This window comes from Eschrichtius robustus, chromosome 11, assembly GCF_028021215.1.
Source record: "Eschrichtius robustus isolate mEscRob2 chromosome 11, mEscRob2.pri, whole genome shotgun sequence".
Taxonomy (NCBI): Eukaryota; Metazoa; Chordata; class Mammalia; order Artiodactyla; family Eschrichtiidae; genus Eschrichtius; species Eschrichtius robustus.
Window position 1 is genome coordinate 11993898 of NC_090834.1, and position 27912 is coordinate 12021809.

Genomic DNA, 27912 nt, shown 5'->3' on the forward strand with positions numbered 1-27912 from the left:
GAATTAAATACAATTCATCCCACTAAAATGAGAGACAGGGAGAGGAATGTGGAGGGTAGGAAAGTAGTACCACTAGAAAAAAAATAGCCATTACAGGCAAAAAATTAGGCAATTGGATGCTCTTGGATTACACAAGGATCAAAGAGAAGTCATATTCAATCTCAACTGGAATCAGAATTTGGATACTCCAGGCATGATAGAGGCTGGCCAGTCCACACACACAAAAACATTTAAATATACTCTCTTTTAGTAGCTTGATCAATTCTCTAAGAATTGATTCTGATACATATTGATTTATATGAATCCAACCTATACGGATAGGAAAAAATCGCCCTCTGGCCTTGGAACTGAAAGAAATTTTTGAATCTCACCTCCATAGCACTCTCAAATGCATGGATAATAATTTTTGGTTTACTCATATGGAGAAAACCAAGGACCAGGAAAGAAACAAAATTCCAAGAAGCAATTTGGTTTTTCGTTTGCTCGTTTTCAACATTTACATAACTAGGAAAAGTGAGAGAGATGTAAGTTGGATAGAAGGAAAACATAAGATAGCTAAATTGTTCCAAACGCTCAATCCAAAAGTGTGATTCCAAGGGGACAGCTGGATTTCCCGCACTTTGGGGGCTTTTTTCCTCACCACCCGGCATTTTAGAACAAGGCCTCCTTCTGGGTCTGCTACCTGCCCTGTCTACTGCCCCTTTTGGACCAGCTGAAATGCTCTAGGGCACAAGTCACAGAACCTGAAGGCACTGAAAGTAGAGAGGAAACAGCCAAGGACAAAAATGCCCTGGGTTCCATCTGGGAGGTGCATTCTTCTCCCAAAGGCTGCTCTTGATTCCCCAGGCCAGTGTCCACATTTCCCCAACAGCCGTGGGGACGGCCACCTCCAGCTCAGAAACGGCCCCCTCCCTGCTCAACTCTGCCCGGGCCACCCCTGCTAAGGGCCCTCTTCCGGCCACGCATTCCGTGTCTCCTGACCACGGATGCCCATCAGTGGTTTCTTGTTTTCTGGCCACAGTACTGGGTGAGGAGAAAGGTCAAGAGGCTTCTACAGTTCGTTCTTTACCATTTGCTATATTTCAACCTCACCCTGACTCTCGGCCAATGTGTCTTAACAGGGAGCTCTCAGAGGAGCCCCGAAACCCTCTCCCGGCCCCCCTGCACAGGCGTGGCCTTCCGTGTGGACAGGATGCCAGCTTACCACACCCAGTCTGGATTCGCCAGTCTCCGATCGGAATGCCCAGGGCTTGGCACACAAGGGCGTAGGCCTGGATGGCCTGACACAGGAGTGTCCCGTTGTCCCTCACGCTGCACAGGTCATACACGCAGCTATGCACGAAGGCCATGGGGTCCACGACAGTGCCACACTCCCACAGGGGGCCGTCGGTCTTGTTGAGGAAGCCGCAGTAGTCGGGGCCAAAGTAGAGGGCTTCGGTGGCTGCGTCACACTGGGTGCAATTATCCACGCAGCCCGAGTCACACTGCCAGTCGGCGTGGTAGACCCGCCAGCTCTCTCCCAGGTCTAGGACTGACATGGCTGGCCTGCCGTCGGGGCGCAGGAAGTCATCCAGAGGGTTTTTGTTGTAGTTCCCACAAAGCCCGCAAGTGGAGTTGATGTAGGAGCCTGGGATGGAGATGGAGGCGTAGTGCTGGCCGTCAAACGTCACTAAGAGCCCAAAATCCGTTTCCACGGCAGTAGACATGCCACTCTGGTAGATTTTCACCGCCCCCAAGTCTAAGGTGACGGGCAAAGAAGCCACTAGGTCATTCACCTGCCAACAACAGCAATGGTAAAAAGGCAGGTGAGCAGGGGCCAGGGCAGTGGGTCCAGCTGAGGTCAGGAAAGGGGGGAGGGATGGAGCCACTCAGCACCACAGAGAGAGTGGCCCCCAAAAGCCTTGGGTGCCAGCGGGCTTGCCTCCCAGCAAGGCAGAGGCCCCAGAACCTTCGAGAGCAGGCTGGCGTTTGAGTTGTGACAGACGTGCCTTGCTTAGTGCCACTCTAAACCCCTCTGGGGACCAGGTGGTTGTCAACACTTCCTGGCTGGCTCTTGGGCCAGCTTCACGTCTTTTCTTGAAAGACTAGTTACCTGGCTTTTCCCCTTTTCTCCTCGAAGTCCATTCTTTAAGTCTCAGCTTAAGGCACATACTTTCCATGACCCCCTTGCTGCCCTTAGCACCCCCGACCCCTCCTCCCAGCTGGAAGGTGCCCTATAAACTGTCCCCACCATCGAGCTTTGAGGCTGCCCTGGTGTTATTCTCTGAGTGTTTCACCCTGTCACTTCCTGATACCAGGCCTATGTCACACCATCGTTCAACACAACAAATTCGAACACCTACTGGGTACCAAGCACGATGTTAGGTGCTGAGAAATAAAGAATAAAAAAAGTAATTGTCCCTGCCCCTTATGAGGTCTAGGTCTACTGAGGAAGATGGACACAAATGGATATTTATGACATACAGTTTTAAATATGCGTTCACAGGAGATGCAGTGATGCAGTGGGAGAATGGTACCTGACCACTGATCCAGCCTGGGGAGGGGGGGTCATGTAGGCTTTTTTGGGGCAGTTAAGTCTGACCTAGGTCTTTAGAGATAAACAGAAGAAGCCGAAGGAAGAGAAGGGGGCAGAGAATTCCAGGACAAGTGAATAAAATCACGTGGTTAGAAGTAGCTGCATGAGAATAGGGACAGTCATCGGGGTGTCACTGTACTGCAGAGGGAAGGGAAGGGGCAGCTGGAGAGGAAGCTGGACACAGGCAGGGTCCATTCATTCAGTAGATGTCAACTCAGCCCTTTCTGTGTGTCAAGCTCTGTTCTAAGAGTTGGGGATTAGCCATGAGTGAAACGGATGAAAATCTCTGCCTCTTGGAACTGTCTATTCCTCTTCAGGAGACCAACAGCAAACAAAACCAATACGTAAAATACATAACGACATCAGAAAAGTGTTCTGCAGGAAAATAAAGCTGGGAATGTGGATCCAAAGTGCTGGGGAAGAAGGTTACTAATTTTAGACAGGAGGGTCGAGGAAGACCCCACGGGGAAGGGGATATTTGAGATGAGGAAGAAGCCGGGCAGTTATCTGGGGTGAGAGTGGCTTACGCAGAGGGGACGGCCAGGCCCTGGGGATGAGTGTGCTGGGCGCTGGGTTCGCACGGGCCAGTGTGGCCGGAGTGGAGCGCCAGGAGCAGGCAGTGGTCGGGGAGGGCAGAGAGATAAGAGCAGCCAGAACAGGCAGGGCCTTGTCAGCCATTGTAGAGACTTTGGCTGTGACTCTGAGGGAAGCCGAGAGCGAAGAGAGCACCCAGAGCAAAAGATTGACATGATCTGACTTCCGTTTTGGAAGAATTGCTCTGAATTCTGTGTTGGGAACAGATCTTGGAGGCCCTTTGAAGCATGATTTTTAAGAGAAAACGAAACACCACAAAAACAAAAACAACAACTTGGATTTCTCTTCTGTAGGAAGAGCTCCATAAAGTTTTAAGTAAGAGAAGGATATGGTCGGACTTGTGTTGGAAAAAGTCCACTCTGGCCGGTACGAAGGGTGTATTGAAGTAGGTGGAGATTAGACACAGAGAAATCAGGAGGGCAACTGGTGCTGGAGGCCAGGGCTGATGAGGGCGAGGCCTGACCTGCACCCAGACGTGGAGGAGGGACAGCCTGTGGAGGACACTCTGCAGGGCCTGGGGCTTTTTGCAGTGGGGAGTGAGAAATGGGGGAAGAATCAAGAGTGAGTCCCACAGGAATGAAGACGAAGACGTAGAGAATGGACTTGAGGACACGGGGAGGGGGAAGGGTAAGCTGAGACGAAGTGAGAGAGTAGCACTGACATATATACACTACCAAATGTAAAATAGACAGCTAGTGGGAAGCAGCCGCATAGCACAGGGAAATCAGCTCGGCGCTTTGTGCCCACCTGGAGGGGTGGGATAGGGAGGGTGGGAGGGAGATGCAAGGGGGAGGGGATATGGGGATATATGTGTACATATAGCTGATTCACTTTGTTATACAGCAGAAACTAACACAACATTGTAAAGCAATTATACTCCAATAAAGATGTTTAAAAAAAAAAGGAGTGAGTCCCATGTGTAAGTGACTTGATAAGCCTCCAACAGAGACTTAGTTTTCTTCTTTTTCACACTTAACGTGCCTGGCATCTCCAGACATCACTTTTGAGGGCTGGAATGGACGGTTAGTCCTAAAACAGCCCTGGGTGGGCTGACTGGAAGTGCACGTCCAGGCTGCCCTGCACCTGTACTGATTTCTGGCACACAGAAAGATCAAGGGTCTTTAGTGCCACCATTGCTGCAACTCTCTGGGTTGTCTAGGAAGTGAGACAATAGACTGTCCAAGCATCACTCCCAAGGTTTACCATGGCTAATGGCATGTGCAATTCTCTAGAAATTAGTATGACTTATTGGGGAAGGGAACAAAAAAACAGGCTTGAGATGTAAGCCATCCTATGAGAGCAGGAAGTAGAAAAAAAAACACCCAGGAGTTGATTGATTTATCCTTATCTCCCAGGTAGCAAGTTAGCCAACAAGGATGAGAAAAGCCACACTCGGAGGAAGGTCAGCCAGCAAGAGCGCTGGGTGATTATTGTGTATTGCTCTATGCTGAGATGCAGGAAGTGAAATCTTCTCCAAGGAGGTATAATCGTAAATGCCAAATACCTCCCTCGCTGAATGCCCTCCTCTCCTCTCACTCAGCCCCTGCTAACAAAGGACAGTGGTTGTGCTTCAGAGCAGAAGCCATGGGGTGCGGCGAGGGGGACTGTCTCTGGATGTTGCAACCGTCCCCCTGCTGCATCCGATCTCGTCCCACGCACACTGCCTGTGTCCCTATGCTGCCCTTCGGCGTTGCCCAGATTTTCCGTTTTTTTTCCAGCCTCAGTGGTCATTTCGCCCCCTTTCTTTCTCATGCATGTCTCAGTTTCAACCACACCTTATAGAGTCCTGTGCTTGTACCGCAGAGGGCTCAGAGTGGGAGCAGCTGGGGACTCTCCCCCAGCCCATGGCTTCTTATTTCTTTCCTGCTGTCCCAGTCCTCAGCTCCTAATGCGCCAATGTTGATGAGTCTCCCTGTTTGCTTCCCTTCTTCTCCCTGTGTACCAGCCAGGACCCCCTTTAACCGTGTCTCTCCCAGGAGTGGGTAGGGGCAAGGTTAGGTGGGAGCAAGGTTAGGAGAGAGAAGTAGCATCGTAGGACAGGTCTTAGAATGAGAAGAACTTTCGGTGGGAATGAGCATGTATTGAGTGCCTACTGGGTGCCAGGCTTTGTACTAGCTATCGCACATGTGGCTATCCTATTTCATCCTCACAACAACCTAAGAAGGTCCTTACCATCTCCCCCTTTTGCAGATGAGGAAATTGAGATTCAGGGCTTGCATAATTTGTGGGTGACAGGACCAGACCCTCCACTGCTTCCTGCTGCCTTTGTCCAGTGCTGAGTTGGGGTAGCCAAGTCCAAACTACAGCCAAGAGCCCTGCCTTCTAGACATGACGCGATTACCCCGTTTTACAGATGGAGAAAGTAAAGCTCAGAGAGGCCACTCAGCTGGCAGTGGTGGCCCAAGGCTTGTGCAGATCTGACCCTAGAATCAGAGCTCTTTGTCACCATCAGCTATTTGGCGTTGGCACTCTTTTCCCTGGTGTACCCTAAACTACTCAGTTTTATCTGGGGGAGAAAGATGAAAACTGATAAGTATTAGTTAAAAGGAGACATTTACTACATACGGATGTTAGCTGGCTTTCTTTGGCCGCATTAGCGTACACAATCCTAAATTGTTTATGTTGTCACTTGAGAACATTTCAAAGGGGGAAAAATGCATATTCAGAGCCCAAGTTCCTAACCCCAGCATATGGAGAAAGGCAACCTGTTCGTTAAGATCTGTTTGCAAGGCCCCGCCCTGCGTGTCTGGAAGTCGGCAAATCAGGCTCCTTCTTGCCTCCCACCCCCCCTTGCCTGTCCCCACTTCACCCCGGGTGGGGTCTCTGCCATCCATGGAGGCACCCTCCCCAGCAGGGCAGGTGTATTCAGAGACGCTCGGAAGCCATTTGGCAAAAGGAAAAGGGAGCCATTGTTTGCTTGCAGTTGGAATCACATAACATTTTCTTTCTCAAACATTTACATTCACGTCCACATCTCCCTGTCGCTACAGAAAATTGAGGAATCCATGCCCTATGCTCGGACGATGGAAGAGAGCCACGCAAAATTAGCAGAGCTGCTGGTGCCCCTTTCCTTCTAAAAAAAAAGAGTCTGACTGTGAAGGGAAAAGAATTTTAATCAAAATGGAAAATAGGAATACAGCGTGAAGCTTTCTTTTCCAACTTCAGATATTGTACACATCATCCCCACAAGAAAAGGAAGTAGAGGAGAGCTAGCAAACATTTTTCTAGCTGGAAATGTTAGCATCTATCTACAAGGACAAGTGTAGTGCTCAACAGCACAGTAGAAATTTAAAAGGGAAAAACTCCAAACTTCTGCAGCCGAGTTCTTACCTCTGATTTGATTTACAGAGCTGTCTCTAGGGAGACTAACCAAATAACAAGCAAATTGGCATTTTAACCACTGTAATAGCCCACTTTTCTAATTATGACACTGATACGCTGCACAGACCTAGGAAGGGCAGAGCCAGAAAAAGTGGAATTAGTTCCTCGGTCCTGCCTTTTGTTGGACGTGCTGCATCAATTAAAACTACAACATGTTTTTTTAAAAAAGAAAGACCTCCCTGCGCTGGCATCAGTTCTGGTTTGTAATCTCTGTGATGACCTCCATGCTTGGGGATTAAAGACTGCATAGGGTTGCAGCAATCAACCCCTTGTTGTCCTGGTTATTATTGCTTGAATAAATACATGGTTGCCACGAGGTCTCCATTAACATCATGAAACTTGGGGCCTCCACAGATTGAGTAATTGCTACTGGCTTTTTGTTCTCCCTCTTTTGTCAATGCCCCAGCCTGAAATCCAGGTAGACAGGGACAGGAGTCATTTGCATATGCTAAACGAACCACAGAGATCCGTGTTCTCTCCCATTCCAAGCAGGAGTGGGGGATTCTGTTAAAGGGGTGTTTGGGTAAAGCTTTCAGGGGAACTTTCCACCCAGGCTTCACTAAAGAAGTCACCGAGCCCACTCCAGCTGCCTGGACAGACAGTGCCTATGGCTACACCAATCAGTTTGGATGTTTCTCGGAGAATGAAGCCACAGCTCTTGGGTAAACAGGATGGGGGGATGTGAGGATGGTTAATCAAAAGCTGTAGTGAATTACGGGTTTGTACTTTGTGTTTACACTGTCTCCAGGGCATGGCCATGTGGCTACCATTGTTGCAAGCCAGGTTCATGAGAAACAATTTACTTCTGTTCCCAGTTACGTCTGAGCTTGGATGTGTGTGTGTGTGTGTGTGTGTGTGTGTGTTTGTGTCAACTAAGAACTTAAATGTACTTTAAGATAAACAGCAGATAGACATGTCAAAGAGAAAGCTTAGGTTAGCTCTTGTACAAGCGAAATTTAGCCTAGTAAAGAACTTTACAAGATATTTGCATGGATCTTTACAAAGATCCATGCATCTTTTTGGTACAAAGGGCAAACATCAGTAGATCTGGGAAAGTCTTCCCCAGGCTGAAGTACCTCCAGCTTCTCCATCTCCCCGTGAAGGACGGAGAGGGTCTCACCTTGACTTTTCCATAGCTTCCTTTGGGGATGAGAATCTTGTAGCCATTCACCTCCACTGAGAGCTCCTTCACCCAGGAGACGGCTGAGCCCCCCCGGTGCTCGTTCTTGGCCTCCACGCTGAAGAAGGGGAGGCTGGAAGTATGCAAACACTGTCGGGCCAGCAGGTAGGCACAGGAGCCTTGGAAGTGGAAGAGGAAGCCATCAAACGTGTGGTAGTGTGGCTCCCCAAATACCACGCACGTGCTGGTTTCCAGCGGGCTGCAGTAGAAGAATCTGCCTTTGGGCTCGCACACCTCGTAGGGGCTGCAGGAGGCCTCCTGGCAGTAGATCTCGTTGTTGAAATCCAGACAGCGGCACTTGATGGTGCAGTTCAGGTCATCCCAGAACACCTCCCCTCGCCGAAGGAACTGTCCTGGGGAATAAGGACGGGAGAACTAACATTTATTGAGCATTTACCTTCTGTGCCCAGCATCGGGCTAAAGGCTTTACTTGCCTTATACCGTTTAATCCACAAAAGAACCCGATTAGATATGAAGTGTTGCCCTCACTTGTCAAGTGAGGAAACTGAGGCTTAAGAGAAGTTAGGTAATTCATCCAAATCACTCAGCAACTCGACCGCGAAGCCGGGATTCCAAGCCAAGTCTGTCTGAATCCAATCTAAGCTCTTGACATTATTGTCACCACCACTGGTGAGCACACTTTCATTCAAGGAAAGACACATTGTCTCACTCCATGGGATACACCAGGACACACGGCAGTCCTTGCCTTCCTTTCGGCGATAAGAGGAAGGGTATTCCGAAAGAAGGCCCTCCCCCACACCCTGGGTAACTTGGCAACACTGTCGGTTCATTTGCTAACGTGATCATTCATTCACTCATCCACTCATTCAACAAACAGCTGTTGGGGGCTCAGTATGTGCCAGAAAAGAATCAGGAGTCAGACCCACAAATTTAAATCCCAGGCCTCCTGGGAAGATTCTGGAAAGGGCTGACCCCTGGCTTCCCACATTCCCGGGCTCATAAATCCTGCAGACACTGTTTAGGCAGAACTTACACCTACACGAGTTGTCTTCTCCCCTCACCCTAGGCCCGGTCTAAGTCCAGGACTCCTCTCTCTTTATCCCCTGGACAGAACTTCTTGACAGAATCTAGGTCAGGAGGAGAGTGAGATGGGGAGGGGAAATGGTTCTAAGGGATGTGCTAATGTTTAAAATACTTCTATTGCCTTGGTAGGCATTCAGTCTTTAAAACCTTTTCTCTAAATGAATGATTTCCCCCACCAAAAACCTTGAAATCTACCAGTTCTTCACATCAACCTTCAGTTGACAACGGGAGCATCTCTGGGCTGGGGACTATGACCTAATCCTTGGTTGGGGGTCGGAGTCAAGAGAACTGGGCAATGGTCACAAGTCTGCAATCAACTGCCAAGACTACTGACTGAACTTCCACCTGTCTTCATGTTCTAACCCATAGAATGTGGACAAGGTTATTTTCTCATCCCTGCCTCCTGGGGAACAGAGATGCTATAAAAAGTTGGCACAGGTCAATAAGGTAGAAGTATTTGTACATTGAGACTGTCTGAAAAGGAAGGTATCAAACATACAACATTAAGAATTGTAAACAATATCATACACCAGGAGTAACTATAGTCTGAAACTGTAGTTTGAAAAGGTTTCTCAAATTTTTGTAAAACTGAATACCTAGTGCAGAGCACAAAGCTGCCAGGTGAACCCAGGCAGAAGGCATGGCAGTTGGACAGTCCTTTCAATGTCTGTCCAACAGGAACAATTATGTCTCAGCGGGCAGTTATGTTTCATGCGGCCCCTGGACGGGATAATAGATGTGTTCACAGTCCCAGTAGGTCAGATGCATCAGCCCTGAAAACAGGCCCCTCCAACCTCAATGCCCTCTGGCACTCACCCAGGCTGCACATATTCTAGCAGCCTCCGCTCGGTATGATTTCCAGTCTCTGCTTTCTCAGGCTTCCAATAAATGAGGGAGAAATGCCTTTGAATAGAGGAGGTTTGGACCAAAAGGTAGACTCTCTGAGATAATTCTGTTTGCAAAATGATGATATAATAAACCAGCTCTATGCAACACTTCCCCTGCTATTGCCCAGGCCAAATCCCCATCTCATTAGACTGATGTATGTCCAGTGGCACATTAAAATGCACAGCAGCCTGTATGAGGAGATTGAATTTGTCCTGTATATGAAGCCCAAAGCCATAACTCAGGAGGGAAAGAATGAAGTCAAAGTGAGGACTTTGTACGCAGCTGGCATCTGACCAACCCCACAGTTCTGCGAGCCAGTGTTTTCCATTACCACAGCATTTCATTCCCGGGACTCAAGGAGAGGCTGTCACCCGGCACTTAGGTAGCACGGCCACAGCCAGTCAGCTCCATGACACTTGGACAAAGGCGAGAGACGTTGGGTAGGTCCCTAGCCCAGGCCATAAAAGCGAGAGAGATAACGGGGCATTGGTTTGGTATCTTCACAGACCTTAGATGAAGATGTGTTGACACTCTGTAAGGGAGGAGAGTGCAATCTCTGAAATCCTGGTGACCTTTGGAGCTAGATTCTTTTCTGTCCAGTTTAATACTGGCTTAGCTCTAAACATTTATTTGCTCTTCTGAACATGGAGGACTTTACAGAGTCCACAGAGGCAAGGATGCCCAGGCAGGCCATCTTCACAAAAGACCTTTCCTCAGAGCAAAAGCAGAGGTTTGATAAGTGTGACCACAGCGCAGGGGATGGGGGCAGAGGGTGTGGGCATTTCAGATCAGGTGAATATGGCTCTTCTGATTATTACACAAATCAAAGCCCTCAGGCCTGCTGAGACACAGAGGTCACCTGGCCATGCTCTCAATGGAAGGGGGGCAAGAGACCTCCTGAAATTTTCATCCCAACCCATAACTTTCTTAGGAATCGGGAAGCATTTTCTCCAGGGTCATCTTCTGTGCTTACACAGTACCCTGCACTCATGTCTCTCATAATAGGCCTTACATCGTGTCATCACTGTTTCTGTGCTGTCTTCTCTGCCATGGGAGGGTCACGGGGGTCCAGAGCAAGCACCATCTTCAGCACCTAAGAGAGTGGCTAAGCGCATTTGGAAAGATGCAGTGGCTGGAAGGCTGAATGGACGGATGGGTAGATGGGTAGATGGGTGGGTAGGTGAGTGGGTGAGTGGATGGGTAGATAAATGCACAGACAGATGGATAGATGATTGACTAATTCTAGTTGCTATAGCCTCCACTCCTAGAGGCAGAAATATGCCCAGAAATCCTGTTTTCTGAATACTTTTAGACATATAAGAAGCAGGAATCTGTAAACCATGGCGTCCCTGTGAGAGTCCTGGACTGTTTTGTACATCCAAAGGGGTTTTGACGTTTCAGAGGAGGCTCCAAACTTTGGATGCCAATGTAAAGGAAACCCACTGAGGTTCACCTACAGCTTGTTCACACAGACCTAAAGCGGGCTTTGATTCTCCCTAAATTCCTGCATGTTTTGCTGCTGCTTGGAGGATTTTAGGAGAAGCTACCCTAAAGACTATGACACGTTTTTTCCTTTCTTTCTAATCATACTAGGAAGTACTGGTTTACTCTCGTACAGACTTGGTGATGTTCCAAGTTCACCCACTCCCATGGATCTACAAAGTGCAGATGGCAGAGCAGGAGTAAAGAAGAGAAGGAACATTTAAAGGGGGAAATGGCAACAACAACGACAACAAAAATAATGTTAAACAGGAGGGCTCCCTTCTGTCCCTCCGGCTGAGGAATCATTCAAGAGCCTCGTCCACTTTGGAGCAGTTCCCAATGGGGAGCTGTGTTCCTACCCCAGGCAAAGACTTCACAAACCGCAGTACGGCCAGCGCAGGGTTTCAGCTCCTGGAGTGATGAACGTGCATGCGAAAATTACCTTGATCTCCATTACCCAGACGGGAGACTTCAAAGGGTGAAGCATCAGCAATGAGTCCCCCCTACCGTGGCTTAAAAGCCTGCCTGTCTATCTAAACGAAACAAACCTTGCTTTGCCTCAGAGAAGAGGAAATGTCTTTACCTCTGGAGGTGCAGCCATTGGCTGGGTCAATTTCCTTCCCATCAACTTTAAATGCCCAGCGACCTGGAACGTTGACGTTTGTGGTCTCTTGGATATTCACAATATCAGGGGTTCTTGACCCCGGAAGGCTGAAGAAATTGGTGAGGTTTCCACCATTAAATCCTGCCTAGAGCACAAAAGGGAGAGCAGACTTTCGAGCACACACATCAACTCCCCCCCAACCCGCCACCCCGACCTTGGTTTACTTGCCCACCATCTTGTTTTCAGCACACCTGAAATCAAGAGACCCCTTTTCCTGGAGTCTCTGGGGCCCCCATTTCAGGTGATAAAGGCCCGCTAGTTCATGCCACACCCGGATCCAGGTATCAAAGATGGGCAACACTAGTCCCTCAGTCAACCTGCAGGGTCAGACACGCTTCTCCAGTTCAAAGCAGGATCCCCCCCAGATGCTGAGAGCATAAGAAGAGAGTGCAGTGCTTCAGAAACACATAGGAGGATGAGCCAGAGAACCGCCTACCTGTGCCATCACTCCCCCAAGACCCGTCAGGGGATCACCGCCGCTCGCCGTCCCCGTGGTCCAGTTGATTTCGTAATAATTGAAGAGCGTGAACGTATAGGAACCGTCAGACACCAGGACGGCCTGGAAGGTGTTCACCTGCAGGATGCGAATGGGCGGGCGGGCTCAGGACTCACACCCCCAGGAGCTCCTCTCCCCGGTAGCAGCTCCCTTTACCCTGGCCCCTCCCCACGCAAGCAGCTCAGAGCTGCTCCGACCCCAGCCTCGGTGCTCCGCCTTCTCTCCAAATATGTTCTCCCCTCCAGTGGGAAAAGCAAGACATGTGGGGCTGTGCATCCAGAAGAGAAATGGCCTGAGAATAACCTAGAGGCTGACTCAGCATCCCTCTTACATCTCTGACTGGTACCAGACAGGAAAGTCAGCGGCCCGACTCAGCGTGTGATAATACGTGGGCACCTATAGATGGCAGCATGAGAATAAACTATAGGAACTAGTGGAGCTGGGGAGAGGGCTGTGAGCACCTGTTCCCAGAGCAGGTGGGGTAGGGCGGGGGTGGGGGTGGGGTGGGGGGACGGGGAGGGAGAGGGCAGAGCACGAAAATGCCAGTCGGTGTGACTCTAGTGGTGGCATGGGCCCTGCTCTCTCGCTTCCTGGAACACTCCGCTAATCTTGGTGAGACGTCTCCCCCTCTTTTAAATGCAGGTTGGAAAGTGATTTTTAAAAAGCACTTTGTGGGGAGAAATTGCTCCCCTAATGGGGCATTTATGCGTCACTTTATATCTGCAAAATTCTCCACGCCCATCTGTACCTCAACCAACGCTAAGACAGGCAAATTTTTGGCCCATTCCCATCGTAGGAGCTAAGAAAACTGAGGGCTCAGGGAAATGAATTGCTGGAAATTCCACAATGACCCAGCAACAGAAAACAGAATTGGAGCCAGAGCTCCCAGTCTGATCTCTTCGTGCACTGTCATTACACACGGTTTTAAGTTTCAACTTTTTAGGACAGAGATGTTATATACATTCAAATCAGTCTTGCAAACAGTTTCCAGAAACAAGCTGTAGCAAACTCTGTCCTTTACTATTTCCCTTTGCTAATCCCTACCCCCTGATGCATGTTTTCAGGAAATTCAAGGAAAAAATAGAGTTAAAAGGAGAGGCTGCTTCGACCTTTTCCATTCAAACCTAGCATTTTCCTAGCTGCCCGATACCGTCCTGGTTAACATTCTGTCAGATGCAGAGGAAGACCCACATCCTTATCCTGTGTAATCAAACTGGGGTAAAGGATCTTGGAAGCCCCAAATCTCCCATCCTAGACAGTCCCAGGGAGGGAGAAAAGGTGCAAGTAAAGAAAAGCCCTTTTTGTACACGAGAACTTTCTCCTTAAGCTCTGTGCTTGCCACAGCTGATGGCGTTTATGATAGAGCCACCCAGGTTTATGCCTCCATTCTCTGGCCCCGTTCAACAAAAGGGCAAAGTGGGACACAGAGAGGACCGAGCAGTCACCTATATGGCCGCTGTGGGGTCAGATTCAAGAGAAAGGCATAACGTCAAGGTCACACAAGGACCAAAACTAAACCCTCCTTCAGACCAGGATGCTCCTTCCGGGTGTGAATTCCTTCCCCTGAAGTGAAGTTGGAAATATCTTTGGTCCAAGCAGGTCTTGAAAGCAACCCATGTCTGATCCCAGAAGTCACGTTAAAACCAGCCAGCCATCCTAAGAACGCTCCAGAAGCTGGCTCGCCCTCATGCACCTTCTCCCTCACTCTCACACCCCACCCCCCCCACAGGTAACTCTTCAACATGGGTTGTAAGACTCCTCTGGCTCTGCTCTTGTAAAACCATGTTTTTAATTCTTGAAAAGCCCTTTTATACTTCAGAGGACTTCTAACGCTACCTGGAGGGGGCAGCTGAGGAAAGAGTTTAGGATTCAGAGTTAGGAGACTGGGTTTGCACCCTGCTCTGCCTCATATGAGGTTCAAATCCCTTTTCTTGGCACTTGGGCAAGTTACTTAACTTCTCTGGGCCTGTTCCCTCACCTTTAAAGTGGACGGCGAGCTTCCTTGGGAACATTCTTGTGAGGGTTAAATGATTTGCCAAGATAGCCTATCACAGCCCTGGGTTCACAGTCAGCCTCAATAAATACTAGTTTTCCTTCCTTAAAGTAAACACATCCTCTTGACTTTCTACTGGGCTTCTGCTTCTAAAAGATCTCTCATGCCCAGTGTTTAGTTGGCCTGTTGATACGTGTTCCTCTAAAGAAGGGGGGGGGGGCCTGGGATAATGGGAGACGGAAGAGGGGGCCGATTTCGAAGACAGGGACGGATGGACACTCCCGCAGCTCTGGAGGATTTTTATCATCTTTTTCTCCAAGGAGCTCAAAGCACTTAGATGTTACCTCATTCATCCGCACTGAAAGAGTCCTCACCTAGTCCAGAAATTTACGCCAAAGTACAAACCAGGAAGTATCTAAATTATCTTGCCATTTTTACTGCCAACGGAAGTTTTTTTGAAAAACTGGTGGTCAGCATTTGATGGGCATTTCTTCTCTTTTTTTTTTCTCCCTCTGACACTAAAATTTATCGATTGCTGGCATCCTGCATCCTAAAGCTGTAAGGTATGAGGTTCAAGGACATAAAACATCACCCAAGGAGTCGTTAGCAATCCATTACATGACAGAGGGAAATTTTTGCTTCTTTAGAGGTTATTTCTAGCCAGTGCATCCACTGTTTAAACTTGTAGCTTTCTGTTCTCCAGAACCTCTTAGTGATAAAGCGCATTGCGATGCTCTGGTCAGACGGTGCAAAGAGGCCGGGTGCTCGCAGCAGGGCAGCTACGAAATGCAAGCCCAGCACTTCTCCACCTCTGTCTCTAACTCAGTAGTTTCTGTTCCACCCTGAAACAACTGACTCATCGCCAAGGAAATCGGAAAACAGATGGAATTGGAAATAATCCTAAGAAAGCGGAGGGAAGATTTCTGAGTGTCTTTGCTTACTGGAAATTATACATTGAAGACGCATCTGCTGCTTCAAAAAACTCCATTGCCAAAGTCATCCAAACAAACTGCAGGCTTTCCTGAAAATTAATGTTCTGTCCCTTTATGTAGAGTGTTGATGATCTCTATAATAATGCCAGTGATAATCTTTCTTATATGACTTTTATTTGATGGCCCATTTAGGATTTCTGAGCAGATGCTGAAACTTTATTCATGAAACACTTTAACTGCCCAATCCAATTAGCATCAAATATGAATACTTCTAGCTCTGGTCACAATTTTTAAAAAGGTCATAACATAATAAAATGAGCCAGATCATTTGGCTCCAGACTGACACCCTAGTTTCCTTTTCCTATCAGGCTTTGTGAAAAAAGAAAAAAAGGAAATTAGCTGATGGAGAGAGGCATTTGGCCCTCTGGTAAGGAAAAGGGACCTTTGGGTTCCTGGTGGGTCCCTAATCGTATGGGGTCTCAGTGCCTCAATCACTCTCCTGCAAAAGAGGAATGCTACCTACTGCAAGAAAACTGTGGAGGGCTTCTTTTTAGACATTTGTAATGGTTCGTGATAGAAATGACACATCTTCTGAAATATTACAGCTGACTGGACTGGTTAGGTGTGATAGCGCCCTCTGTTTCCTGGAAAGTGGGTAGCAAGACTCCTCAGTTTAACTCAAGGAAACTGACATTCTTCAGCTCTAACAATTAGACTCCTTCACAGTAGTGAAGATGGACAAGAATTAGACGTCAGAATACGAAGTGGAAAAGGGAAAATTTGAATGATTACAGGTGTGGTTCCGCTCCCTCCATAAAACGTGACTTCCTCCCAGGTCACAATGAAAACCCAAGTGGCAGAGAAGGTTGCCATGTCTTTGAAATACTTCCTGATGTCCTTGGTGGCTCTTTTCAAGATGACAGGGTCCATGGTCTCTCTGTAATAGATCTCGCCTCGAATCCCATTGTGCACATCTGCCCAAAATGGAGCAATGAAGGCCCTCCCATCCGTCAGGGGAAAAGATTCGGGCGTGAACTGGCTCACTAGCACGTTGAATGAAACAACTCCATTGTTATTGACCTACAAAAATAAAAGAGGTTTTGCACAGTGGATCTGAGACTATGACAACTTTAGAGTCATAAACCAAGACAGACGCTCGCCTAACCATCTGAATGGAAACGACTTTTAAACTACTGAACCAGAACCCCCAAACAGCAGCTTCCATTTCTCAGCTAGGAGGTTCATTTGCTTCCAGACAAACTCATTGGTTTCCTTTCACTTTCAATTTGTAGCCAGCTGCATTTCTTATTAATAATCAGCCTCATTTTCATGTTCTCTATCCTGTCTTTATTTATACGTATCAAATGCTACTGGATTGTGTGTGTGTGTGTGTGTGTGTGTGTGTGTGTGTGTGTGTTGGGCTAGGCAGTGGCTTATGTGGGCAATAAAGAAGATGCAGAGTTACAGATGCAAAATAGACAGGAAAAAACCCAAAAAACATGGAAGCAGAAAGTTAAATTAAAAAACTGAGGAACTCTATATTAGACCTTGATTCCTATTACATGACAAAAGAGGAGTGTCAGTAAAAGGTAAATCAAATACTCCATCACCAAACTCAGATCTCAAGATGAACCATATCCCACCCTGGATGAGACATTTAAAGGATTTCTATTGATGTCAGAACCACTCGGTACCCAGAAAAAGGTAAGGTTACAATCTACAGATGAGCCCAACTCCATTACAGCTCTTGTAGTTTGTTAGCTTCTTTGTATAGTCTCTGCGCAAAATGGAGGCATGAAAATGAAAACTTTACATTGTATATGTAAATGACTATCTTATGGTGATTTCTTCATGATTTGTAAATGGCTCAGTAAACTTATTAAATTACTAAACCTTACTGCAAATAACAAGCCGATATATATACTCATAAACAGGATCTGTAAACAATTTGCCTCTGCCTGTGTCTGCAGCTCAATATGTTGGTACATGAAGCTGATTTAACCCAGAGGCTTGTATGGGTTCAACAGCAGGAGTGTCTGTGGTGGAAATACTTGCAATTCCTCAATAGAGAACATTCTATTGTTAGGTTCATATTTAATTAGTAATATTATGGACATTAACAGTGACCCAGATCCCAGAGATAAGTTATCAGTACCTGGGCCAAGGGTATGTCAACCTATTTGGGAAGCAAGGATGTGCAGTTTGGAAAGGAAGCTGGAGATCCAGCTACAAGGACATTGAGAGTCTACCGTCTGCAAGTATCAGTGAACAACCCAGAAGCCTGAACAAGACTGCATGACTTAAAGTGCTGGAAACCCAAGGAAAAATTTGCCCTCAAATAAGCCTCCCCCAAATTAAGGACCCTCCTTCTGCAAAGGCAAGAATTATTCAGACTCCATGTCACTTAGTACAATGGAGGAGAAAGAGGAGCTTGACTAAATACATGTGTTCTAGCGGTCTAGGAGACCAAGGCTTCCAGAATGGAAGTCCTGTGCATCCCTCTCATCTCCAAAATCAGGTCAACACATTCAGAAACGTACAATCAGCTGTTATAGACTAAGGAGGCTCTACAGTGAGTAGAGCATAAAAGGCATTTCAGGATGCCGGAGCAATGTGTTTTCTGGGGAACAGTGGTGTAATTAAAACACACAGACTAGCAGAGGAAGTTGGTGATGACTCAGATGTGTTTTGATTATATTCTATAGTTAAGAGCAGTGGTTCTCAAACTTTTGTGGGCATCAGAATTCCCTGGAGGGCTTGTTCAAACAGATAGCTGGGCCCCTTCCCAGATTCGGTAGGTCTGGGGTGGGTCCTGAGAAGTGACATTTCTAGCAAGTGCCTAGGTGATGCTGATGCTGCAAGTTCAAGGCCCACAGGTTACGTAATGGAAGAGGGAACTCTTTGCTAGTGGGAGTCAGCCTTGAGCTATCAATCAAAAGCTGGGGAAGATAGAGGTCCCGGATGCAGAGGAAGCCAGAGATGGAGGTGCCTGGAGTTTTATTTCTTTTTTCCAGGGCAGGGCGCAGAATAGAACAGGCTGTAATATAATCTACATTTGCTTCACTCAATTCTTTTAAGGCCGAAAATCAAGACAGGTTCAGTTGCTCTGAATCTTCTTGTCAATGTGCTGTAGTCTCACTAGCAGCAATTCCAATGATCAAAAAATCAAAAATAACCTGAGAACACAGGTGCCCAGCAGAGCTCTGACAGCAAATGACACCATTTCTTCACGCAGCTTTGACAATGAGACCCTATGGCGTATCTCAGACCCGGTGAGGTTGGCCAATTCTGCAAACAACCTTTATATAATAGTTGAGTACCCCTCTACTCTGCTCTGACTCTGCTCCGACTCTGCTCCAAATTGGTAGGAAGCCTAAGAAGAGCAGATGCCTAAAGTCTTCACACCCCCAGAAGGGAAAGAAAATTGGTATTGCTCCTATTGTGGTTCATTGTACCTTTTTATCTTGTCTAGTGGCAGAAATGATGTTCCTGGCATTGGGGCCTCTGCTTCACTTGGGTGTTTAATCACCCGCAAAAGCAATCCATTGCTCTGTATACTCCTCCGCTATGAACATTAGCCATGAAATATACCTTTGACTTTCTTAATCATAAAACCTATCAGCTCATGAAATCTCAGAACTCGTCGTCTGGGCTGCCGACAAATCCTCCATTCCCAGAGCCCTGGAAGAAGGTATTTAAAATACTTTTCCTTAATGACCAACAAGGTGGGAGAGCCCTAGAGCAACAGCTGGGCCGCTTGCCACTTACATAGATGGTGCGGTAAGGAACGCCAAAGAAGAAGACGGGGATGGCCAGCTTAATCTCAGATGAGCTTCCGTCGTCTACTTTAGGGGTTTTGGTGTCATTCTGCCAAAATGGATACATGAGCTCCCTGGGCTGAACTGTCAAGAGAGAGGGCGGTTAGGTAGACGGCCGATCCCTCTTCGGTTCGGCAGGCTGCTTTCCTCCCACCCACTAAAGCCAGCTTCTTTCAGTAAGTCTTACAAACGACGTGTAAGTCAGACAGCCTTTTCATTTATCCTCAGCCTCAGCTGGACACGGTGCGTTATCTTCTGCCTCTGGAAAGGGGAGCGTGGAAGTGATGGCATTTCTCCTTAAGAGAAATCACTTCCCGCTTCATTTCTACGTTTCCATACATTTAGGAGACAGCGATGGTTAACACTGGCTGCAAGGTTGCGAAATCAGCCCTGCCTGGGGCTCTCAGAGCACTGAGAGGTGCCTCTAGCTCTGGTGTGGTTTAGCCCGCTGAATCCTTGATTGGAAGGCAACGTACAGAGAACGTGGCCGGTGGCTACGAGACTCCCTTCTAGCTCAAGAATTCTACTATCAAGTCTTTTCCTGAAAGGAGTCCCCTTCCTCCAGATGCACAATAGGAGAAGATACCAGATCACAGAGGAAATAAACAATAGTTGGATCTGGGACAAGAGTGGGAAGAGAGGGTTTGTAGTAACTGGCCTGTGAATGACCTTGATTGAGCTCCGGCCCCATGAGAAGTCTCTCTCTGCCCAGCTCCTGTTTACAAAGACAGACATGGGAGTCTCTGGGGCCAAGGAGGTTGGGCCTCTGAGCACTCTCTGGGGAGGAGGCTCGGGGTGCTTACTCATCATCCTGGTCAAAGGTGAGAGTCATCACACAGACATACAGCTCCCCTCCTGTAACCGTGTCACCACCTCTCTTGGCAAGCTGGCTTGTTTCTCGGAAGTTTCTCATCCAAACTCTTGCAAGGGGTGGCCCAGTTCAGAGAGAGAAATTAGACAATTTCCCCAGGGTCTACATTTCTGATGATCAGGTCCAATGGCATTTATGAAATAATCTATATCTGGGGTGTAATGTTTCTTTGCCTCTGTCCTTTCTTTTCTTGGATGAAAATAGAGCAATAGAACATCACCTATGCTTCCATCTTCTTAAATCATGTGTGGAAAATCCATCTGGGGCTTCTGCTGACAGTTCGTGAGGCACCTGCTTGCAGACTTTGATGCCCCATCCTCAGGTTGGGGGCCCCTCCTTGGGAAAATCCCTGCTCTGTGATGATGGAGCCGATAGGCTGGCGAGAAAACACCAAGGGCTGCCCTGCTCTTTTGGGAGCCTTTAAGTGAGCAGAGAGCAGCTCATGTAAGAGGGTGGCCGAGTGACCAGAAAGCAGTTCAGTAGTGCCTGGCCAAGTGCCAGCTTCTCTCCTCGTGGAGCAGGGAATGAGGGGAGGTCTGCCTGGAGGAAGAGCTGCTCTGTTTCCCAGGGCTAACTAGCATCAGAGGGAAGTGGGGAAAACGAACCTGGTCATTAGTGTATAAGCATCGCCCCCCCAACCCCAACCTTCAGAAGTCTCTGTGAAGCCACCCAAGGGAAATCTTTGGGAGGTGCTGTAGTTAGTTTTATCACAGGGGCACTCAGCCCATGTGCTTTATTTAATGTCACAATCAGTAGACAAAAAAGTTTTCTCTAACAGTCATAATTACATAGAAGTAACAAATTCCAAATTCCTAGAAGGAAGCAATTTTTAAAAAATCTCTTTATAATCCTTATCATAGAATTATACACAGGTACTTATTAAATGTGAAGGGTAATGAACATTCTCAAATTAATAATAATAAATCAAATCGTGTCATGGATTTATCCTTCATGGGGAACTTTTTAGAAGTGATGTCCAAGTGTGAACAAGGTCTCAAATTCACGCTGAATTGTAATCATTTGAATGGAAAGATTAATTGGTATTTGGGGCAGTGTTGGCCAATCTGCCTAGGACATGAGAAATCCATGCCTCTCCTGAGGAGACAGAAAACTATGGTCAGAGAGATTGTCCCTAACTTCTTTCTCTGCTCCAAAGGTGACACAAATTTGCAAGATTCATCCTTTCAGGAATGATCCTAACCAGCTCATGATTTTGAACAGGAAAGGATGGACAATCAACAATTTTCAATTTTAAGAAGAATACAAATAATCGAGATATCTAATATTGTAAGTACTTGTCAAATAGTTGTTGAATAAAAAAAATATGACTAATAAAAGGGAGTAGGTTTAAACTACAGTAATTCCTACCTTAGAAATCATGACTATTATAAAAATATAGCTTGTTAACAGCATAGCCTATCAACAGAATCAGAGTTAACAAAAGAAAGAATCTCCTTACCCATGCTGATTTTAGGCCAGGAATGTTACAATAAACTTTATGTTACCAGAACGTTTTTTTGTTTTTTCACCAAATAAGACATACTTTCTTAGAGCAGGAGTACGAGGTTAGAGGCAGTGGGACTCATTACTGTGGGGTTTCACACTATAGCCTGCCTGCTACAACTGCTTAAATTTATCCCATCCTAGAAAAATGTTAGGGCTCCACACGCCTTATAAATCTGTTCACTCAGACTTGTAATCATGTGTCCGCTGAACTAAACAAACAAAACAAAGAAGATGCTCTAGAATTTTAGCCATAAAAGTTTCAAATCGATATGGACTTTTCCACCTTTCTTGCCTAAAATTCAAAAACTGTAGAAAGAAATGCATGTGATCTCCTACCTACCCAGGGCAATGCTACGTAGAGAAAAAGGAGGAATCACGGAGGGGAAAATTTTTCTTATTTCACTTGCAGCTTTAGATTTTTGGCCATTGTAAATGGCCACTGATACTCAAGTCACTGACATTAATGCCATTGGAACTCCCTGATTTTGGCTTAAACAAGTGTATTTTTTAAAGTCTGTGCCACCAGTTAAATGCCGTCATTGGAATCAATCATCAGGCATGGCATGCACACACACCTACCCCGCGTACTTTTAATGAAAATAATTTGCATTATCTTAAAGACTTAGTCCATTGACATGGGGCAACTTGGTATATACAAACTGTGTTCAAAGTGAAATAAGAAAAAGTAGGAATGTAAATGAACATCATTCAAAGTTAATGTATTTTGCCCTTGACGGCAGAATTTAATTTACATTTTTCTTGTTGTAACTGTAGACACATGTACACCTGCCCTGACAATTACAGTTCCAACAAAAGCGTCTCTTTATAAATTCAAGGGCATGCTAATCACGAGCTTTATGGAATTTTGTAGTACTCACCTTGGTGCCGTACAAGTGCGAAGATGAAAGAGACCCAAATTCTAAGTAATGATGAATAATTCATCCTGGAATTTTAAAAAGAAAAAGAAAAAAAAAAATCCCCAGCTTGCCAGAGTAAATAGAACACCAGGTGTGTTTGGTGGCAAATCCCAAGACACATCACAACCATCATAGAACATTCACATAACGACATCAACAGTTCTGAGTCAGGATGAAATGCCCTGGATGCTGGCGGGCCCTCCTATGTTCAACACCTCATGAACAAATTAGATTCCCCCGTGAGAAGCAGTCTGGAAGTGTAATGAGATCATTCAAATTGTCAGGAAGTTATAAAGAATCAATGAGCACGGCAATGAGTCAAGGAAAGGCATCTACTCTCCAGCTACTAAAGCCCTGAAAAACAGGACCCCACTCTAAAGATGCCTGTTATGTCTCTAGAACAGACATCCATCCTCTGTGAGACCAGGCTCTCCTAATTTTCACAACAGCTTTCAATCAGGAGCCCATAAAAGTCAGTTAAAACACAATGTGGTCCTACAGGTAGGAGGATTTAGAGTTTGCCATCACCTTCTCTAAAGTATGGAGCCAGTCCATCACTCTGAAGTACAGACCAGAGTCACAGGCTGTAGAAGACTGTCCACTGACTTTCCATATGTGAAATGAATAATAGACATGTAATAAAAAAAGAACCATGCCAGGGGTGGCTCCTTGGAATTACAATAAAAATAGTATCCGGTACACAGGCAAGTAATTAGTCGCAGCAAATTAATTAGAGAAAGAACATCACAAAAATGAACTTGTTTTCATTTTAGTTACAATCCGTTGGACCCGTGGCTTTACCCCTTGGACGATCTGTGCCGCTCTGTAGAGCTGAGATGCAAGCTCCAAATTATACATACTCCTGCGTCAGCACCAAGTGCATGGGTAGACACTGAAGTTTGCTCCCGATAACATTCTTAAAACTAAAAACCCTTCTCTAACTATTGGAAGCTATCACAATTCTTCAGCCAGACTTCCATGGAAAATCAGTGAATCTCCTCTGTGAGTTTTACTGTAAATCTTCAGTTGTCAAGCACACACATTGAAATCTTAAGCACATAATAAATATTAGTCAGTTTTGCTGAAAATGGGAGTAAGCCTTTAGCAGAGATCACACACAGCTTTTAACAGAAGGAGATGTCAGGCAGGTTTAAGACTGGAGTCCTTAGGGAAGCAGTTCAGATAGCAGGAAGGAGGATTCATTTAAATATTTGTATTTATGAAAAATGTCACTAACCTGTTCTGCAGAGACTGGAGGAATGGAGTCGGAAATATTAAGCCAAATCTTGGTAAACCAGGAAAAATTAAGTAAAACAAGAATTCATGTCAGTTCTCCCCCACTTGCTGCCAATTATTTCTGATTCCTGAAATGATGTCTGAATCCCCTACTCTCAAAACCAAAAATTCAGTTAGTCCTGCGCTAGAGTCACATAAGTGTTGAGTTGCAATCAAGTTTTTCTTCTATTGATTAAGGAAAAGTAAATCTAAAGATCAGTTTCAGGATTGCGTAGAGAGGTTCTTTTCCTGAAAAACTAGACCTTTTTCTCCCCCCTTAAAAAAAAAAAAAAGAGAGTAGATTCAGATGGAAATGTCAGTTACTTGGAGCTGAAACCTTGGTCCTTTCTGATCGGAATCACTTTGCACTGAAAAACACAGAAGAAAACCCCCCTTCTACCTTTGTACCCAAAAAAAGGCAACTGTATAATGTTACGGAATTAGCATCCACCAGCATGGGATTCAAACGCCAAACAAAGCTGCTGCCTCCAATATTTAAATAAAGTTGGTTTTCTACCAAAGTCTTTTTTTGTTTCTCTGCTTTTGAACAGCTGCCACAAATAGGCTCTACCCTGTTTTTTCACAGGTATGCATGAAGTATTGAAAGAAACTGTCTCAAACTTTTCTAGGTTTTATTCCTGCCCTTTTCCCTCTGATACACCGCAGGGCAGGGGGTTAGGCCAGGGGACAGGTAACCAGCGCGAGGCAGGATCTTTCACAAGGGAAAAACCAAGGGCTCTGGAAACCTCCACGGATACCCAGCGAGGGTCCTTGGAGGGAGTGGGGACAGATAGACCCCTCCCGACGAAAATTTGCAGTAAGTATTTAAAAGGCATCATGAACAAGGTAAAAAGGTGTCTGGTTCGATGCAGAATGAGAAACATTGGCTAAGGCAGAAACCAAGTTTACTATCCAAAATATTTAAAGTGAGACTTGTTTAAAAAAGGAAATCATTTGAAGGTAGCAGGAGAAAACTCTCTGTAAATCAATGGGGATTTAAAAATTGCTTCAAAGTTCTCTCTGACCAGACATTTAAATGCCAACTCTATTAAAAGACATAATTCCAGTTTTGAGCAAATTGTTCTAAAATGGACAAGAGGTTTGGGAAACTAGTTTTTCAGTCTAAATTATTCAATATTTTTCCCATAATCCCGTGGTAATTCAGTAGGTTTTACGAATTCTCCACATGTATTTACTTACAGATGTCAAATGACTATTTTCCTCCCAAAGGCACGTATTTATGTAACAGAAAATCTGAGTTTTTGGGTGCCTGTTCGAAATACAATTAAACTCAAATCCAAGACTCACCTCAAAGAGCATTTCCTTGCCCAGCCTTTGTTAAGGTTTCAGTCCAGTAGTCAACCTAAATGTCGTGAAGCAAAATAGTTGGTTCTATTTTAAAAACTGCTAGTGTCATAGTAATTGCTTTGGTCTACTTTCTTCATGCACTCGTGGATATTTGTATCTCAGCCTTTTGACCCATATTAAATGTTTCATCCTTTTTTGGGCAGGACTGCTCCTGGGATAAATGCCACCTGGGCTAACCAGATACACAAGATGGCGGCATAAGTGGATCAGAATGACTGAGAATCTGGGTGCAAGCAAGTGCCAGGTGCTTGAGGACAGACTGAGCTGGTTTATCGCTGGTTGGGCTGGGGAGCCAGTTAGTGAGTGTGTATTCCGGGTGTACACTCAGTGGTCACGGAGGGAAAAATGACAAAAATCTCTTTTTATGCCATGTCGGCAGGAGGGTTTATTCTGTTTGAAGGGGTGAAGTGAGCCAAGATTTGACAAGATTTAGACCAAAGGTGGTGTGGGTGTGGCTTGGACCTAGTAACCCAAGATAATTTGTGTTTTACAAAGATGGCATAGATGGATGCTGCTTTTTAGGCAGGAGGAAAGGCAGTTCAAACGAAACACAAAACAAAAAAAATTCCTAAAAATGAGTAGAATAAGCCTTATATGCTGATTGTTTTTGTTTTGTTTTGTTTTCTTAAGTTTCTTACACCCTCTGTGAAAGAAATAGTCAGATCTGAGCTAGTTTGAAATGATGCAGTGAGAAGTGTGGACGGCCACGAGCCTCCAGCTGTGAGCTCCTTCAGGCTCAGCCTCACTGCTGGAGCCAAGGGCAACCCCATCCGTGACTGGGCGAGGTGGTGGGACAATTGCCTCAGCACTTTCCACCCAATGCAGGACTCCCCTAATGGGCAATTTTTGCTCTGGAGAACCTAGTTGAGGTGACAAAGGCTATGTCAAGGGCTCAACTGAAGCAGCTCTACTATGCCAAAATCAGGGTCTAATTGGGAAAACCTTGGACTTGTGTATATAATTTTATGCATTGGGATTTTATATATGTATGTGTGTGTATATATATATATGTATATAATGTATATACATTGGGGTTGAAATGCCCAAATTACTGTGGCAGATGGCAGAAGAAGGGATTAAAATTCTCAGAGACACGGACACGCATGTATATTATGTGACTCCAGAAGACCCAACAGATGATCATGTTCCACGGAAAGGCCCAGAGGACAGACACATCATCCACCAAAGGCAGCAGGAGTATGCTGGTGAGAGAAGCACCAGCATCACAAACAAGCTCAGTGGGTCAGGGCTGCAGGTCAGGTCAGGTCAGCTCTGCAGGTCAGGGCTGATGGCAGGAGTGGTGGTCACAGAACTTGACTGTCCGATCGCAATGGGGATGATGGGCACCTGAAACAACAGAGACCAGGTAGCAGCACTTTACTGCCTGAAGCCAAGGGGGTCGAATCCTCATAATAACCAAGCAGTTCAGATTCGTAACCAAGAGGCCCTGATCCATAGAGAGTTATGGAGATGATTAATAGAGCATGGCATCCAAGGGGCAAAGTAGATGGGCAGCCAAAAAGGGTATTGCTTACTATATATAATAAAAAAGAGCAAGAATGGTTGAGCAAGAGGCCAAAGACAGTTGCCCCAATGAAAGGTCTTGATCCCTTGCTCAGTTTGTGCATCTGAGTCAGTTTTTCAAATCTGGAATCCATAGACTGAAAAGGTAACCAGGTCACCAAAGGGAAGAATCCCGCCACATCATGACAAGTGTGTACAGTAGTGATTCTCTCAGTCCTTCCCCCAAAAGACCTATGGTCATTTACTTGATTGACTGTAGACTGGGGGAGGGGAGTGCCTAGATATCTTGTGGACTGTTGGACAAGGGGTTTGAGTTAACATTGATACCCAAAGACCCTGCTAGAGTGAAAACAGAGAGGACAAGGAAACAAAAGGAAACATGGCCAAGTCCCAGCAGGCCCACAGGGGCTGCAGACCTACCTGGATGTCAGTTCCCAAGTCCCTATATATAATTGGGTTTAGTATACTTGACACATTGGGTCCTTGGTCTGTGTGGTAGAAGCTACCATAGCAAGGAAGGAAATTGACCCTTCTACTCCAGCCAAGGTAGTAAATACAAAAGAGTCTTGCATCCTGGGGTTGGGGGAAGATGGTGAAGATTAGTGTCACTCTTAGAGAGCAGGGGTGGTGGGATCTATCATATCTCCATTTAATTGGGCAGGATGGATCCTGAAGAATAACTGTGGGCTACTGCAAGCTCAACCAAGTAGTAGCTCCAGTTTGCATCTGCTGTACTAACATATCTTTGCTGGAGATACTACGTTAGTACAGATGGCTTCAGATACATGGCTTCAGATACATGGCATGTGGCCGTTAATTGGGCAAATGCATTTTTTCCCCTATCTGATTCAGGCATGAGGATCAGAAAAATAGTTCATTTTCAAATGGAACAGACAGCAATATACATTTACAGTTTTGCTGAGATTGGATGGAATGTCTCCTGTAGAACATCACCTTGACTCACAACGTTGACAACGTTGATTGGCACAATGAGGAAGAAGTGGCCGGAGGCCTGGGTGACACACATGTGCTCCAGAAGGTGGGAGTTACATTCTTCAGAGATTCAAGGCTAGTACTTCAGTAACACTTTTAGGAATCCAGTAGTTGGAGACATGCTGGGATCTCCCCTCCAAAGCAAAAAACAAATGGCTGCATCTTGCAACCTCTCTACAAAGAAATTCTTCCCTCTTCGTAGCTTTCTTTGGGTTCTAAAGGCCACATATTCCGTACCTACAAAAACTGCTCCAGCCCACATACCAGGTGACACAGAATTCAGCCAGCTTTGACTTGGGTTGAGAGCATGAAAGAGCTTTGTAGCAGCTCCAGACTGTAATGCAAGCAACCCTGCCACTTGGGTCATATGTTCAGTAGGTGCTTTGTTGTCGGAGATGTTAGGGGCAGAAA

The 27912-nt window shown here is 46.0% G+C and overlaps 1 protein-coding gene across 1 annotated transcript in view; it reads right to left on the reverse strand.

Moving 5' to 3' along the window:
• TECTA (tectorin alpha) overlaps window positions 1-22366 on the reverse strand; it is a 69193-nt gene extending 46827 nt beyond the window's left edge. The window contains exons 1-7 of the mRNA XM_068554588.1: window positions 22303-22366; window positions 18998-19131; window positions 16022-16309; window positions 12245-12382; window positions 11728-11893; window positions 7671-8083; window positions 1205-1775 (exon numbers count right to left, since the gene is read on the reverse strand). Coding sequence (XP_068410689.1) covers window positions 1205-1775; window positions 7671-8083; window positions 11728-11893; window positions 12245-12382; window positions 16022-16309; window positions 18998-19131; window positions 22303-22366 — 1774 coding nt within the window. The remainder of the gene's footprint in view (window positions 1-1204; window positions 1776-7670; window positions 8084-11727; window positions 11894-12244; window positions 12383-16021; window positions 16310-18997; window positions 19132-22302) is intronic.
• Between the last annotated feature and the right edge of the window lie 5546 nt (window positions 22367-27912).